This window comes from Paramisgurnus dabryanus, chromosome 2, assembly GCF_030506205.2.
Source record: "Paramisgurnus dabryanus chromosome 2, PD_genome_1.1, whole genome shotgun sequence".
In the NCBI taxonomy this organism is placed as follows: Eukaryota; Metazoa; Chordata; class Actinopteri; order Cypriniformes; family Cobitidae; genus Paramisgurnus; species Paramisgurnus dabryanus.
This window is the reverse complement of record NC_133338.1, coordinates 50,016,496-50,032,158: the sequence shown is the minus strand read 5'-3', so window position 1 is coordinate 50,032,158 and position 15,663 is coordinate 50,016,496. Positions and strand designations below refer to the sequence as shown.

Here is a 15,663-nt window from a genome sequence, read left to right as displayed (position 1 = left end):
GACAAGAAAAAGTTTTCTAATACACTTTTATTTAATAAAGGTTTTAACTGTTTGGGATAGCCTCGGCATGTTAAGAATCCATCTATCATTAACAGCGCAGAGAAATGAGGACGCATTTTGACATAGCTCTTATCAACGCCTCAAAAAATGAGAATTAATTTTTTTGCCTGGAATAAGTTTTACAAAGTGGTAAATCAGGATGACACCAGTGCAGACTATGTAATTTGTGCGTTTAATTTAGGCATTACTTATTTATTTATTTTTGTCCCGTGTGCGCCGATCGGAGACTGAGTTCACTGCTGATATTCTAGAGCTTTCTAGTCTCGCGGCTGTCATCAGCAGCGTCTTGCATCGCCCAGTCAGCGGATGGCGGGCGGGTGCGGTTTTGAAAACTGGTCAGAAACGTTGGTGCGGATGGATGGCGGACGGATGATGAGTTTTGTGATGCGGTTGCGGATGAAATAATAGCCCATCCGCGCATCTCTAGCATACATGTGTATTTTTTGTGTTAGTCCATTTTTATTTTATTTTATTATTATTGTAACAGCTCAGGTGTGTTCAAGGAGCAACATGTTTGTGCAATTTCTAAAGATTTTAGTTCTGTTTTGAATAAGGGGTTGGAAATGAATGCTTTTCTTGTTTTTTGTTTTCTATCCGATTCATCGATTAATCGAACAAATAATCGACAGATTAATCGATTATTAAAATAATCGTTAGTTGCAGCCCTAATACACACCAACAATCTGTGTAGCAAACTAAAGCATGGACATTTTTTCATTACTAAGAAAGATAAAAACATGGTGTGTGAATGACACTAGGTTAAATTTTAACTGTTCATTTAAATCTGTTGGTTGCATTTATGAACTGATCACATGAGGTTTGATAGCATGGTAATGTGTGGCATTTCCATCATGTGTGTTCCAGATCACGCAGGATGACATCCGAAAGACATATGGCGGGTCCTCAGGGAGCAGAGGCTATTACTCCAGTGCCTTTGCCAGGTTTGTGAAACCTTTTAGTGCTTCATTTGTGACACAAGGTGCCAGAAAAAGTATTGAAAGACATTCTGATCAATTTTTTTATGTTTTAACAGCTCTACAAATGCATACATGCTCATGTACAGACTGAAAGACCCATCCAGGAACACAAGTAAGGGAACACACTATGTTGTGGATTGTAGGGGTCATATGACGTCGCTAAAATGAACATATTTGGTGTAATGCAATGTATTTACTTGGTTTAAAAAAAACTGTATCCACATACCGTACATTTATTGGTCCTCTATGCCCCTCCTTTCTGAAACTTGACGATTTTTTAGAAAGCTCATCGTATTGAAAATCACTGTGTGCTCTGATTGGCCAGCTTTCCAGTGCATTGGCCGAATATCTAAAGCGTGTGACCGAAATTGTACACCCCTTACCATATTTGGAATATCAGCTCCCAAAGCAGTGTCTCCATGACATAGTGGGGGTGGCAACAACAATACAAAGTTATGCCTTCTTTCTTTGCGTATACATTTGGACGGTGTTATGCTAATCTTTCAACACAGTGATGTAGATACAGTATGTGAGCGCGTGTTTGAATGAGGTGTTTTAGGGTGACGTTGATAAGCCTTCACTTTTAGAAAGAATATCTCTTTGTTTGAGACTTAAATCTGTGCAACTTAATGGATCTTCTATATGCACAAACCGCTTTTAACCCTCCAAACACAAAGGAAGACATGAAATTGCATCATATCTTTGTATAAACATTCATACCTAAACAGCAGTTTCTGTTGGAATTTGATGTGTGCAGAATTCCTGGAAGTGGAGAACTTCCCCGAGCACATAAAAAGACTTGTTCAGCGAGAGAAAGAGTCTGAGGAGCAGGAAAAGAGACAGAGAGAGATTGAGCGCAACACATGCAAGGTAAAGTGTTCTAGTGAGCTGTCTACCTAGATACCTAGACAGCAGTTTTGCATATATGGGTGGATGGATAGTAAGATGGATATATGAATGGATGGATGGATGGATGGATGGATAGCTAGATTGGTGGGTGGATGGATAGCAAGATAGATATCTTGATGGATGGATGGATAGTAAGATGGATATATGGATGGATGGAAAGCTTGATGGGTGGATGGATGGATAATAAGATAGATAGCTTGATGGGTGTATGGATGGATGGATAACTGGATGGATGGATAACAAGATAGATAGATAGCTTGATGGTTGGGTGGATGGATGGATAGCTTGATGGATGGATGGATAGTAAGATGGATATATGGATGGACAGATAGGAAGATAGATATATGAATGGATGGATGGATGGATGGATAGCTAGATTGGTGGGTGGATGGATAGCAAGATAGATATCTTGATGGATGGATGGATAGTAAGATGGATATATGGATGGATGGAAAGCTTGATGGGTGGATGGATGGATAATAAGATAGATAGCTTGATGGGTGGATGGATGGATGAATAACTGGATGGATGGATGGATAACAAGATAGATAGATAGATAGATAGCTTGATGGTTGGTTGGTTGGATGGATGGATGGATAGCTTGATGGATGGATAGCAAGATGGATATATGGATGGACGGATAGGAAGATAGATGGATGGATGGATGGATGGATGGATAGATGACTTGATGGATGGATGGATAGTAAGATGGATATATGGATGGACAGTAATATGGGTGGATGGATAATAAGATTGATATTGATGGATGGATAGCTTGATGGTTGGTTGGATGGATAGATAACTTGATGAATGGATGGAGAGATGGATAGTAAGATGAATATATGGATGGATAGTAAGATGGGTGGATGGATAATAAGATAGATAGCTAGATAGATAGCTTGATGGATGGATGGATTGTAAGATGGATATATGGATGAAGGGATCAATGGATGTATAGATGCATGGGTCAATGGATGGATGGATGGATGGATGGATGGTGAAGATGGATATATGGATGGATGGATAGTGAAGATGGATATATGGATGGATGGATAGTGAAGATGGATATATGGATGGATGGATAGTGAAGATGGATATATGGATGGATGGATAGTGAAGATGGATATGTGGATGGATGGATAGTGAAGATGGATATATGGATGGATGGATAGTGAAGATGGATATATGGATGGATGGATAGTGAAGATGGATATATGGATGGATGGATATTGAAGATGTATATATGGATGGATGGATATTGAAGATGTATATATGAATGGATTGATGAATAGTGAAGATGGATGGATAGTGAAGATGGATATATTTGGATGGATGGATAGATAGCTTGATGGGTTGGTTGGATGGATGGATGGATGGATGGATAGCTTGATGGATGGATGGATATAGAACTTGTTGGATGGATGAATGGATGGATAGATAGCTTGATGGATGGAAGGATGGAAGGGGTGATGGATATATGGATGGATAGTAAGATGGATGGATCGATGGATAGATAGCTTGATGAATGGATATATGGATAGATAGATGGATGGATGGATGGATGGATGGGTATATGGATAGATGGATAGATAGATGGATAGATAGATAGATGGATAGTGAAGATGGATAGTGAAGATGGATGGATGAATAGTGAAGATGGATGGATGGATAGTGAAGATGGATGGATGGATAGTGAAGATGGATAGATGGATGGATGGATAGCTTGATGGTTGGATGGATGGATGGATGGATGGATAGCTTGATGGTTGGATGGATGGATGAATGGATGGATGGATAGTTAACTTGTTGGATGGATGAATGGATGGATGGATAGTTAACTTGTTGGATGGATGAATGGATGGATAGATAGCTGGATGGATGGATGAAAGGGGAGATGGATATATGGATGGATAGTAAGATGGTTGGTTGGATAGATAGCTTGATGAATGGATATATAGATGGATAGATGGATGGATGGATGGATGGATAGCTTGATGGTTGGATGGATGGATGGATAGATGGATGGATGGATGGATGGATAGCTTGATGGTTGGATGGATAGCTTGATGGTTGGATGGATGGATAGATGGATGGATGGATGGATAGCTTGATGGTTGGTTGGATGGATGGATAGTTAACTTGTTGGATGGATGAATGGATGGATACATAGCTGGATGGATGGATGAAAGGGGAGATGGATATATGGATGGATAGTAAGATGGTTGGTTGGATCGATGGATAGATAGCTTGATGAATGGATGGATGGATGGATGGATGGATGGATGGATGGTTGGATGGATGGATGGTTGGATGGATGGATGGATAGATAGCTTGATGGGTGGATGGATGTATGGATAGATAACTTGTTGGATGGATGAATGGATAGATAGATAGCTTGATGGATGGATGGAAGGGGAGATGGATATATGGATGGATGGTAAGATGGATGGATCGATGAATAGATAGCTTGATGAATGGATATGTGGATAGTAAGATGGATATATGGATGGATAATAAGATGGATGGGTTAGGTGGATAGTTGGATGGATAGGTTCATTGTACTAGTCAATCAGCATTACTTGAATTTTCCATTCTATTCTTTTAGATCAAGCTCTTCTGCATGCATCCAGTTAAGATGATGATGATGGAGAACAAACTGGAGGTTCACAAAGACAAAACTCTCAGAGAAGCAACAGAAATGGCCTACAAGGTGAGCAGAGCCATTGCTTAATAACTTTCTTCTCATTAAGACCTGTAGCTCAATTGATAGAGCATTGCATTACCAGCACAAAGGTCATAGGCTTGATTTCCCAGGAAGCACATGTTGAATGGATGAAAGCTGGTTTGGTCAACCAAATGACTATATTAGGACTGCAGAAACAACAACAAATCAATAAAAACTGTAATAATAGAATAGATAATAATAATAATAATAATAATACAAATTATAGTCATACATTATGTATATAGTTGGCAACGTATGTCATTGTCCAATGCCCAATGCACCATCGCCATTTAGCACAGAAGAAGTGCATCATACAACACTAGCCTGTTTTAAGTGCACCCTGGTTCTGGTGGCAGTGAAGAAAATGATCGCCAAATAAATCGATAATAAAAATGTTTGCAAAAAGTTGCAGCCCTTTATACCTCTACACCATATTGAAATGTAAATATTGTATGCTGTCTGTGCCTAATAATGCCTTTTAAGTAAGTAGAGGAAGCAAATAGTTTAACAGAATAACAGTATTTTGTGTTTTTGAATGCATCAATGATTTGATTAGATTTCACCAGTCTGTATCCCTGTGTTTGTCTGTGCATGATATTCATACATGTTGTAGCTGATGGATCTCGAGACGGTGGTGCCACTGGACTGCTGTCGATTGGTGAAGTACGACGAGTTTCATGAATATCTGGAACGCTCGTATGAGGGCGAGGAAGACATGCCCATGGGTCTGCTGCTCGGCGGGGTCAAATCTTCATACATGTTCGACCTGCTGCTTGAGATCCGCAGACCAGACCAAACATTTCAGCCCTACAAACCTGGAGGTTACAAATTTACCATATTTGTTTTGTTAATACACAAGTTTCTGGGCATATTAGTTGATGTTAAACTGCTGTCGGTGTTTTATATTCATTGCAGAGGTGATGGTGAAGGTTCACGTTGTGGATCTGAAGAGGGAAACTATTGCTGCTCCAGTCAGTGTGAGGGCTTATCTTAACCAGAGCATTACTGAGTTTAAACAACTCATTGCACAGGTATAAAACCTTTCTTCTAAACCTACCTCTATATGCCTACCAAAAACATCTCTCTAACCTTTTCTTCACGTTTGTGTTTTCAGGCTACAGAGCTTTGTGCAGACACGATGCGTGTTGTCTTAGAGCGCTGCTATAATGACCTTCGACTTCTTTATGTGCCCAACAAAACTCTAAAAGCAGAGGGTTTCTTCAGGAGTAACAAGGTTTACTTACACAACACTCAGCACACTGGCTAAATCCTTGCTACACACTTTGATAGATGGACATATACATAGATGGACAGATAAAGCGATGGATGGATGGGTGGATGGAAGAAAAACGAAAAAGAAAGATTTATTGATGGATGAAAGAAAAAGAAAGAAGGATGGATGGATAGATAGATAGATGCATGGATAGATGCATAGATCTGTCCATCCATAGATACATAGATCCATCCATCCATCCATCCATGCATGTATCTATCTATCCATCCTTCTTTCTTTTTCTTTCTTTCTTATTTCTTTCATCCATCCATCCATGGATACGTGATACATGCATAGATGGATGGATGGATGGATGGATAGATAGAAGGATGGATGATACATGGATGGATGGATGAATGAATAGATGCATAGATGGATAAAAAGTAAAAGAAAGAAGAAAGGATGGATGGAGGGATGGTTGGATGGGTGGATAGATGGATGGATAGATGAATGGATGGATAGATCTATCCATGCATCTATCTATCTATAGATGCATCTATCTATCCATCCATGCATCCATCTATCCATGCACCTATCCATCCTTCTTTCTTTCTTTCTTTCTTTCTTTCTTTCTTTCTTTCTTTCTTTCTTTCTTTCTTTCTTTCTTTCTTTCTTTCTTTCTTTCTTTCTTTCTTTCTTTCTTTCTTTCTTTCTTTCTTTCTTTCTTTCTTTCTTTCTTTCTTTCTTTCTTTCTTTCTTTCTTTCTTTCTTTCTTTCTTTCTTTCTTTCTTTCTTTCTTTTCCATCCATCCATGGATAGATGGATAGATGCATAGATGGATGGATGGATGGATAGATGCATAGATAGATGGATAGAAAGAAAAAGAAAGAAAGAAGGGTGGATGGATGGATGATACGTGGATATATGGATGGATGCATGGATAGATAGATGGATGCATGGATAGATAGATAGATAGATGCATGGATGGATGCATGGATAGATAGATGGATGCATGGATAGATATATGGATGGATAGAAAAAAAGAAAGAAGTATGGATGGATGGATACATGGATTGATACATGGAGGGATGGATGGATGGAAGGATGCATGAAAAGATAGATAGATGGATGCATGGATAGATGATAGAAAGAAAAAGAAAGAAGGATGGCTGGATACATGGATAGATACATGGAGGGATGGATGGATAGATGGATGCATGGATAGATGGATAGAAAAAAAGAAAGAAGTATGGATGCATGGATACATACATGGAGGGATTGCTGGATGCATGGATAGATAGATGGATGCATGGATGTATGGATGCATGGATGCATGGATGGATGGATGGATGGATAGATAGATGGATGCATGGAAGGATAGATAGATGGATGCATGGATAGATAGATAGATAGATAGATAGATAGATAGATAGATAGATAGATAGATAGATAGATAGATAGATAGATGGATGCATAGATAGATGGATAGAAAGAAAAAGACAGAAGGATGGATGGATACACGGATAGATAGATAGATAGATAGATAGATAGATGGATAGATGGATGGATGGATGGATGGATGGATGGATGGATGGATGGATGGATGGATGGATGGATGGATGGATAGATAGATAGATGCATGGATGCATGGATAGATGATAGAAAGAAAAAGAAAGAAGGATGAATGGAGGCATGGATAGATAGATGGATTCATGGATAGATAGATGGATAGAAAGAAAAAGAAACAAGGATGCATGGATGGATGGATGGATGATTGGATAGATACATGGATAGATCGCCTGATCATTGACGTATCGCCCATACTCACAGTAACATCCGAAAATATTAGCATTCTCAAAGTCTAGAGGGACCGCCCCTTTAGTCAAAAACAGAGGATTTCGATTGGTGCATCTCTTACACACAAATAACGCTCTTATCTTGAATCCCAACATTATTGTTTGTTCAATGCCAATGAAAGTGCCATTTCAGTCTATTTATAATGCTCTGTTACATCTTTAGGTATTCGTGGAGAGCTCAGACTCGCCGGATCACCAGGCCGCTTTCACCGAATCTCATTTGTGGAAGCTCCTGGATCGCCACGGCAACACAATCAGACTGTTTGTCTCCCTGCCCGAGCAGTCGCCAGGCTCCTTAGCCAATAGAACTAGTTGTCCCAAAGCTAGCGCTGACTCTGAGGACTCGTTCGATGGGTCGAAGGGCAGCCAAAAGTCAGTAGAAGCCATTCTTGAAGAGAGCACAGAGAAACTAAAAAATCTTTCATTACAACAACAGCAACAGACCTCCAGCACCAGTGACAGCCAGAAGAGCTCAGAACACAGTGACTTCGAGCACATCGAGTCACCACCAGCACAAGAACCCGAAGCCACCCCACAGCCGCCCTCCCAACCCGAGAATTGCACGCGGGCCGATTCCGAGAACCAGTTCCCCTCAGAGGAGCGTTCCGATTCGGACGTCAACAACGACCGCAGCACCAGCTCGGTGGACAGCGATATCCTGAGCTCCAGTCACAGCAGCGACACCTTGTGTAATGCAGACAGCGGCCCGTTGCCCCTTGCGAATGGCCTTGACTCGCACAGCATCACCAGCAGCCGCCGCTCCAAAGCGCATGAGGGCAAAAAGGAGACGTGGGATACGGCCGAGGAGGATTCGGGAACGGACAGCGAGTACGATGAGAACGGCAAGAATAAAGCCGAAGCCCAATACCTGTACTTTAAAGCAGAGCCGTACCCGCAAGACAACGGTTCCGGAGAGGGACAGAAAAGTAAAGGTTCGCTCTTTGATATTTTACATGGTCCTTATTGTTGGAAAGCTCTAAGTGTGTAGTTTTCATATTTCATCACAATTTGGGAGAATTATGATAGTAGTGAGAGTCAGTTTCTAAAATGTTGACAAACATTTTACATGACAAACTATATATCACTAGAAAGCTCTCAGAATAAAATTTTCATATTTTAAGGTCATCTGATGATAGAAATAATGTAGTGAGTTTTTTGTTACATGACCCCCCCCCCATAGGAATGCATATTAATTATTATATATTCATAAAACTATATCCTATTATAAATCTTCAAAAATGTTTTGAAACTTTATATTGTTGGAAAGCTCTAAGAATGTAGTTTTCATATTTCAAGACCTTTTTGCAGGAATAAAAATGCAGTGACAGTCATTTATTAATTTGTGACAGGAGTATGCAGCAAACCGTTGACACCTTGTGGCCGTTGTTGGTAAAACCACTAAAAGTGTGACACAAACCACATTTTTTTGTGATTTTAAATTTGAAATTTGGATCAGAACTACTTAAACTTATAGCTTCATCTTGCATTATTAGTTTTGTAAAATATTTACATTTTTATAATTTTATATAGAATTATTTTTATTTATTAAAATAAATGTAAACTGCTATAACAATTTATTTATGTAATATTTATAAATAAATTCTTTAAAACAAGACCGAAATTAGGCTTCTAGACCAAAAAAATTGCCATGTCCCCCCCCACTCAAAAGGGTATTTGCAGCATTTAAGGGGTTAAATATTTTTTGAGTGATAGAGCCAAAGCCACAAAGCATTAGTGTGTGCCCCGCTCTCCCCTACTTATGTTTGCTCTGCCCAAATGTTAATAGTAACTGCTGCTAATATGCCGACTTGACTTGTTTCGTAGGTTTGCTTGTCCATGTTGATAAGAGAATCACATTGGCTGCATTCAAACAGAATCTCGAGCCGTACGTTGGCGTCCCATCCACTCAGTTTAAGGTCTTCCGGGTTTATGCCAACAACCAGGAGTTTGAAAGCGTGCGGCTTAATGAGACGCTGTCTACTTTCTCTGATGACAACAAGGTTTGTAACTTTATCTCAGGGCTTCACTAGCAATAAACTGATATATCGTAGTGGGTGATGACTTAGACAATAAATCTTTTTTTTTTTAAGTTAAAAAAGATGTTATTATTATTTACTCACTCTCATTTTGTTACAAACATTTATACCACGGGGCTTTTGAATGCTGTATTCGGATTGGTTGAGAAATGTTCTGTGGGTATGCATTATTTTTTGATTACCACACACGAATGATAATATATGTTTATTATGCTATTAATGTTGTGTTTAACTTAAATAAATTTGTCAGCCAGTGCCAGCATTTTTTATGATTTTTACAAAAGGTTTAAAGGAATATTCCATTTTCTTAAAAGAAAAATCCAGATAATTTACTCACCACCATGTCATGCAAAATGTTGATGTCTTTCTTTGTTCAGTCGAGAAGAAATTATGTTTTTTGAGGAAAACATTGCAGGATTTTTCTCATTTTAATGGACTTTAATAGAGCCCAACAATTAACACTTAACTCAACACGTAACAGTTTTTTTCAACGGAGTTTCAAAGGACTCTAAACGATCCCAAACGAGGCATAAGGGTCTTATCTAGCGAAACGATTGTCATTTTTGACAAGAAAAATAACAAATATACACTTTTAAACCACAACTTCTCGTCTAGATCCGGTCGTGATGTGCCAGCGTGACCCCACGCAATACGTCATGAGGTCACAGAGGACAAATGCGAAACTTCGCCCCAGTGTTTACAAGTGTGTTGAAAGAGGACCGTTCCTACGTTGTTGTATGTCAACTGATACTAATTCATGTCTTTGTGGCAGTTTATTGTTTACAAGGGTCGGCAAATGTGCGTTTTATATATGTAACACGTGACCTCCCTACGTCACTACGCATTTACGTTAGGTCGCGCTGGATCAGACCTAGACGAAAAGTTGTGGTTTAAAAGTGTATATTTGTTATTTTTCTTGTCAAAAATGACAATCGTTTCGCTAGATAAGACCCTTATGCCTCGTTTGGGATCGTTTAGAGTCCTTTGAAACTCCGTTGAAAAAAACTGTTGAGTGTTGAGTTAAGTATTAAATGTTGGGCTCTATTAAAGTCCATTAAAATGAGAAAAATCCTGCAATGTTTTCCTCAAAAAACATAATTTCTTCTGGACTGAACAAAGAAAGACATCAACATTTTGGATGACATGGTGGTGAGTAAATAATCTGGATTTTTCTTTTAAGAAAATGGAATATTCCTTTAATACCTTCCAGAAATTCTTCTTTAAATATATAAACATACAATATATCAAATGAATCGTTTTTCCTTTATTGACCAGATAACTCGTCAATGGCGTGGAAAGAGTAAAAAAACACAGCGTTCGACCACTAGGCTTTACCATAACGCTTAAAATAATAATCTTAAATGTTCAAATGCGCCGCTGCTGTTGTTTTGAACAGATCACGATCCGATTAGGACGAGCACTGAAGAAAGGAGAATACAGGGTGAAGGTGTACCAGCTGCTGGTCAATGAACTAGAGGTGAGCTGTGTGCACGCTTGGATCATCTTATTCTTCAGTTTAATCCCATCATTCATTCTTATGTTTTTGTTTGTTGTGTTGTTTCACAGCCCTGTAAGTTTCTTCTCGACACAGTGTTTGCTAAGGGCATGACCGTTCGACAGTCTAAAGAGGAGTTGCTGCCTCAACTCAAAGACCAGTGTAAACTGGAGCTCAGTATAGACCGGTAAGACACAGACACACACACACTCACACAATTGTATTACTGAAAGCGTTGGCAATGAAAATTAAGTGATTGTTTGCTCAAAACAAGCTAAATGGGCTTTATGCCCAGCTGCACTACTTCCTGAACTTCAGCCAGCTCCTTGTTTCCTGTCTGCCTTTATTGGACGAACTGATTAATCCAGGTGTGCCTGACCTCAGTAGTCACAACAACAATGATTAATCCAGGTGTGTCTGATTAGTTTGTCCAATAATGGCAGACAGGAAACAAGAAGCTGGCTGAAGCTCAGGAAGTAGTGCAGCTGGGCATAAAGCCTATTATCGACAAATGGGGCAATATAAATAATCTTGTTTGTTTGAGATTATATTTCATTAAGATTCTTTTTTCTTAGATAATTTTGGCTTGTTCTTTATTTTTTATAAATTATTTATTTTTCTGGCAGCTCAGGTGCACTTTATTTTTTTAATAAGTCTATATATTTGACAAATGTAAAGCATACATGTGTGTGTTAGTCCATTTTTATTTTATTTTATTATTATTACTTTAACAGCTGTTCAAGGAACAACATGTTTGTGCACTTTCTGAAGATTTCAGTTCTGTTATTAAATAAAGGATTGGAAATAAATGCTTTTTATTCGATTTATCGATTAATCGAAAAATTAATCGACAGATTAATCGATTATTAAAATAATTGTTAGTTGCAGCCCTATTGTTGTGTTTTTGCACTGAAAAGAGATTTACCCATTTATGTCTTGTTTTCGAGAAGCAGATGGTGGTCTGTTAAAGGTGCAATGTGGGACTTTTGGCGGCATCTAGTGGTGAGACTGTGAATTGCAACCAACGGCTAAGTCCACAGCTCATCCCTTCTTTTCGAAACGCATAGTAAAGCTTCGGTAGCTGCCACAGGACAAACACGTCATCGTCTGAGACAATGTAGTGATCAAATGAAATGCGATTTATAAAATAGTTTGTCTGTTTAGGGCAACTGTAGAAAAAAAGGGGACCTGCAGTGTATGTAGATAATAAAAACAATACAGTTCATTATGCAAGTTCTTTATATACTACAGGCAATATAGTTATGTAGATTATACTGCATTTCTTTCAAGATCCTTCTAAAAGTCCCACATTGCACCTTTAACCATCTCATATCTTGCCGTTTCTGTGCATTGAATGACTGCTGTGGTCAGACTTCTTATGCAATCTCAGGCTTGACTCACAAACTTTCTCAGTTCTGCTGGCCTTTAAAATACTCTGACTCACAGCAGTGGAGGATTAACACCTCTAAATCCTAACAAGATGCATGTTGCTCTCTGTGTCGCAGATTCAGACTCAGGAAGAAGACCTGGAAGAACCCAGGCACAGTTTTCTTGGATTACCACATTTATGAGGAGGACATCAACATCTCCAGTAACTGGGAGGTGTTCCTCGAAGTCCTTGAAGGTGAAGACTACAGTTAAATGATCAGTGTCTGTGCATCTGCAGCCTTAAAGGAAAACACCACCGTTTTTCAATATTTTACTATGTTCTTACCTCAACTTAGACAAATTAATACATGCCTATCTTTTTTCAATGCGTGCATTTAATCTTTTTACAGCGCATCGTGATTGTGTTAGCATTTAGCCTAGCCCCATTCATTCCTTAGGATCCAAACAGGAATGAATTTAGAAGCCACCAAACACTTCCATGTTTTCCCTATTTAAAGATCGTTACATCAGTAGTTACACAAGTAAATATGGTGGCACAAAATAAAACGTAAAAAAAAAGAGAACTATATTGTATGGTGGAAGAGCACTTAGTTTGCAGCACTTCGACCTCAGGCGTAGTGCTTTTTTTGAAACATTTTTGTTCTGAACAACACACATGAAGATATTTTGAAAAAATTTTGTAGCCATGAAGATCTGGGGCACTATTGACTTCCATTGTATTATTTTTTTCCTCTACTACTGAAGTCAGTAGTGCCCCAGATCTTCTTCGTTAACCATAAAATTTTAGGGGGTGAACTGTCCATATAACTCGCATTGTCATTAATCAATCTCTTTGTTTATCATCTAGAACCCGAGCGAATGAAGTCCATGTCCCAACTGGCGGTTCTGACACGACGCTGGTGTCCCGCCCAGATGAAACTCGAACCCTTTCGCGAGGTGGTGCTGGAGAGCAGTAGTGTAGAGGAGCTTAAGGAGAAGGTATGTGGACATCTTTTGGGAAATGTAGTAATGAGGTTTCTCCATACGCTCGAGTGTTAACGTCACATTCTGTTTTACAGCTCAGTGAATTGAGTGAGATTCCTTTGGAAAACTTGGAATTTGCAAAGGTACGCAATCTTTGTGTGTCCATTCAAGCTGGATCTCAAGTGTCGTTTCCTCAGTTTCTCAGATCCGAGCTTTTTGTTTTCTTCTGCAGGGACGAGGAACTTTTCCCTGTGACATATCAGTGCTGGAGATCCATCAGGATTTGGACTGGAATCCTAAAGTCTCCACCCTCAATGCTTGGCCTCTGTATATCTGTGACGATGGCGCAGTGATCTTCTACAGGTGCGTTGTATAAGAAACTAGTCACATGTCTATCGCAAGGACTATGTTAGTGTAGTTCATAATGAGACAGTTTGGTGTGTAATAAACCAATTTTTTAACCCCACCCCCCACACAGAGACAGCACAGAAGAGCTAATGGAGCTTTCCGAGGACGAGCGTAACGAACTGATGAAGAAAGAAAGCAGTCGTCTGCTGAAGACGGGCCATCGGGTCAGCTACTCTCCTCGCAAGGAGAAAGCCCTCAAAATTTACCTGGACGGAGGGCCTACCAAAGACCCCGGACAGGACTGAGCGGGTGGGAACTGTCCTCCCGTCTTTTCTGTCAGACCTGACCGCTGCAGTGTAGCGCTGCCTCGCCAGGGACCCTGGCCCACGTTGAATCAACGTCACCAGTGCTGTCCGGCTGACGCTGTCCTTTGGAGCTCAGAGTACTATTGTGCACCATAGTTTATTGTACTGTAAAGTTTAAAGGGAAGTGCAAAAGCTATTTCAAATCTAATATCATTTAGAAAAAAATTCTGTTTAATAATACAAAGAGGGGTGCAATCGTAGAGCAAAGAGAGGGGGCAACTTTATCGCCCTCTTGATTCGCCCGTCTTTTGTTGATTTTCATCCCCTCGTTCCCATATCAAGTTCACATGTTCACCCAGATTCATTGACCGTTCAGGCACAGCGTGTAATGTACCCGGATACCTTCAGACGTCCTACAGACCGCAGGGGTGACGGCACTGCTCATCTTCCACTTCGTAGAGCTCTTCGACCGGCCTCGTCCGGTTACGTGATACTTTCACTTGAAGTTTTTGGGTATGATGGCTCTCACTTGAAATTTTGGGATATCGTTTTGTTTATTTAACACACAGTTGTGAATTAAATGCTTCTTTTCTGGCTGACAAGGTTAATGCTTCCCTGTTTGTTTGGGGATGGGCGTGGCTATCGATATTTGAAGCCCCGCCCTTTGCTCTTTTATCATTCTTTCTACTGGGGCTACTGACACTGGTACATACGAGATTGCGAGCCTTTAGGAGTAAAGCAACACGAATCAAGTAGAGAGCTGCATTTACCTGTTTTGGTTTTTTGTTGTTGTTGTTAATCCTGTAAATTATTTCACTACGGACTGATAAAGATGTTAGGTCTTGTGAGTGACTTTTAATGGCACGTGTTTTAATTATTTTCGTTTTGATCTGTACTCGACTTTCTTTTTCCATCTAGAAATGTCTCATCCTGTGTTTTGTTATTTTATTTTGTGAACACAGCCTGTTGCGGGTTCAGATGTGGCGAGTGTGTGTGTGTGTGCATGTGTGGAAATGCTTCTCGATGCTGTTTTTGCGTAGCTGGAAGGCGGCGGGTGTGTGAACGCCCCACCGCAGGAGCCCAAGTGTCCCTCCCCGGCACCGCAGAGCACTGGTCTCCGTACGCTGCCACAAGCTGTAGACATGCCAATATTCAAATAAAGAGCAACAATCAAACTCTGTCTGCCTGTTTTCAGGTTGACGTCTTACATTGCATATTCACACTCATAAGGAGAAAAAATTTCATTCGGTTGAATCTAAATTTTCTTTTTCTTTGTAAGCATACTGTAAATGTAAAAACTCATTTAAGCAGGCTTTGTAAAGTGGTTGTTATTAAGAGTGGGATGGTTATTATATGTATTATAAACTAAATGAATTTAGGAATTGCA

At 39.7% G+C, this 15,663-nt stretch overlaps 1 protein-coding gene across 2 annotated transcripts in view; it reads left to right on the top strand.

The window, feature by feature from the left end:
- The window catches only part of usp47 (ubiquitin specific peptidase 47), a 35,650-nt gene extending 19,987 nt beyond the window's left edge, over nucleotides 1-15,663 (top strand). For both annotated transcript variants that reach the window (XM_065261545.2, XM_065261544.2), the window contains 16 exons: nucleotides 925-1,001; nucleotides 1,094-1,149; nucleotides 1,795-1,907; nucleotides 4,552-4,656; nucleotides 5,285-5,492; nucleotides 5,587-5,702; nucleotides 5,786-5,905; nucleotides 7,904-8,672; nucleotides 9,565-9,740; nucleotides 11,173-11,253; nucleotides 11,343-11,458; nucleotides 12,777-12,895; nucleotides 13,508-13,638; nucleotides 13,719-13,766; nucleotides 13,856-13,986; nucleotides 14,102-15,663. In XM_065261545.2, coding sequence (XP_065117617.1) covers nucleotides 925-1,001; nucleotides 1,094-1,149; nucleotides 1,795-1,907; nucleotides 4,552-4,656; nucleotides 5,285-5,492; nucleotides 5,587-5,702; nucleotides 5,786-5,905; nucleotides 7,904-8,672; nucleotides 9,565-9,740; nucleotides 11,173-11,253; nucleotides 11,343-11,458; nucleotides 12,777-12,895; nucleotides 13,508-13,638; nucleotides 13,719-13,766; nucleotides 13,856-13,986; nucleotides 14,102-14,276 — 2,541 coding nt within the window. In that variant the 3' untranslated portion in view covers nucleotides 14,277-15,663. The remainder of the gene's footprint in view (nucleotides 1-924; nucleotides 1,002-1,093; nucleotides 1,150-1,794; nucleotides 1,908-4,551; nucleotides 4,657-5,284; nucleotides 5,493-5,586; nucleotides 5,703-5,785; nucleotides 5,906-7,903; nucleotides 8,673-9,564; nucleotides 9,741-11,172; nucleotides 11,254-11,342; nucleotides 11,459-12,776; nucleotides 12,896-13,507; nucleotides 13,639-13,718; nucleotides 13,767-13,855; nucleotides 13,987-14,101) is intronic.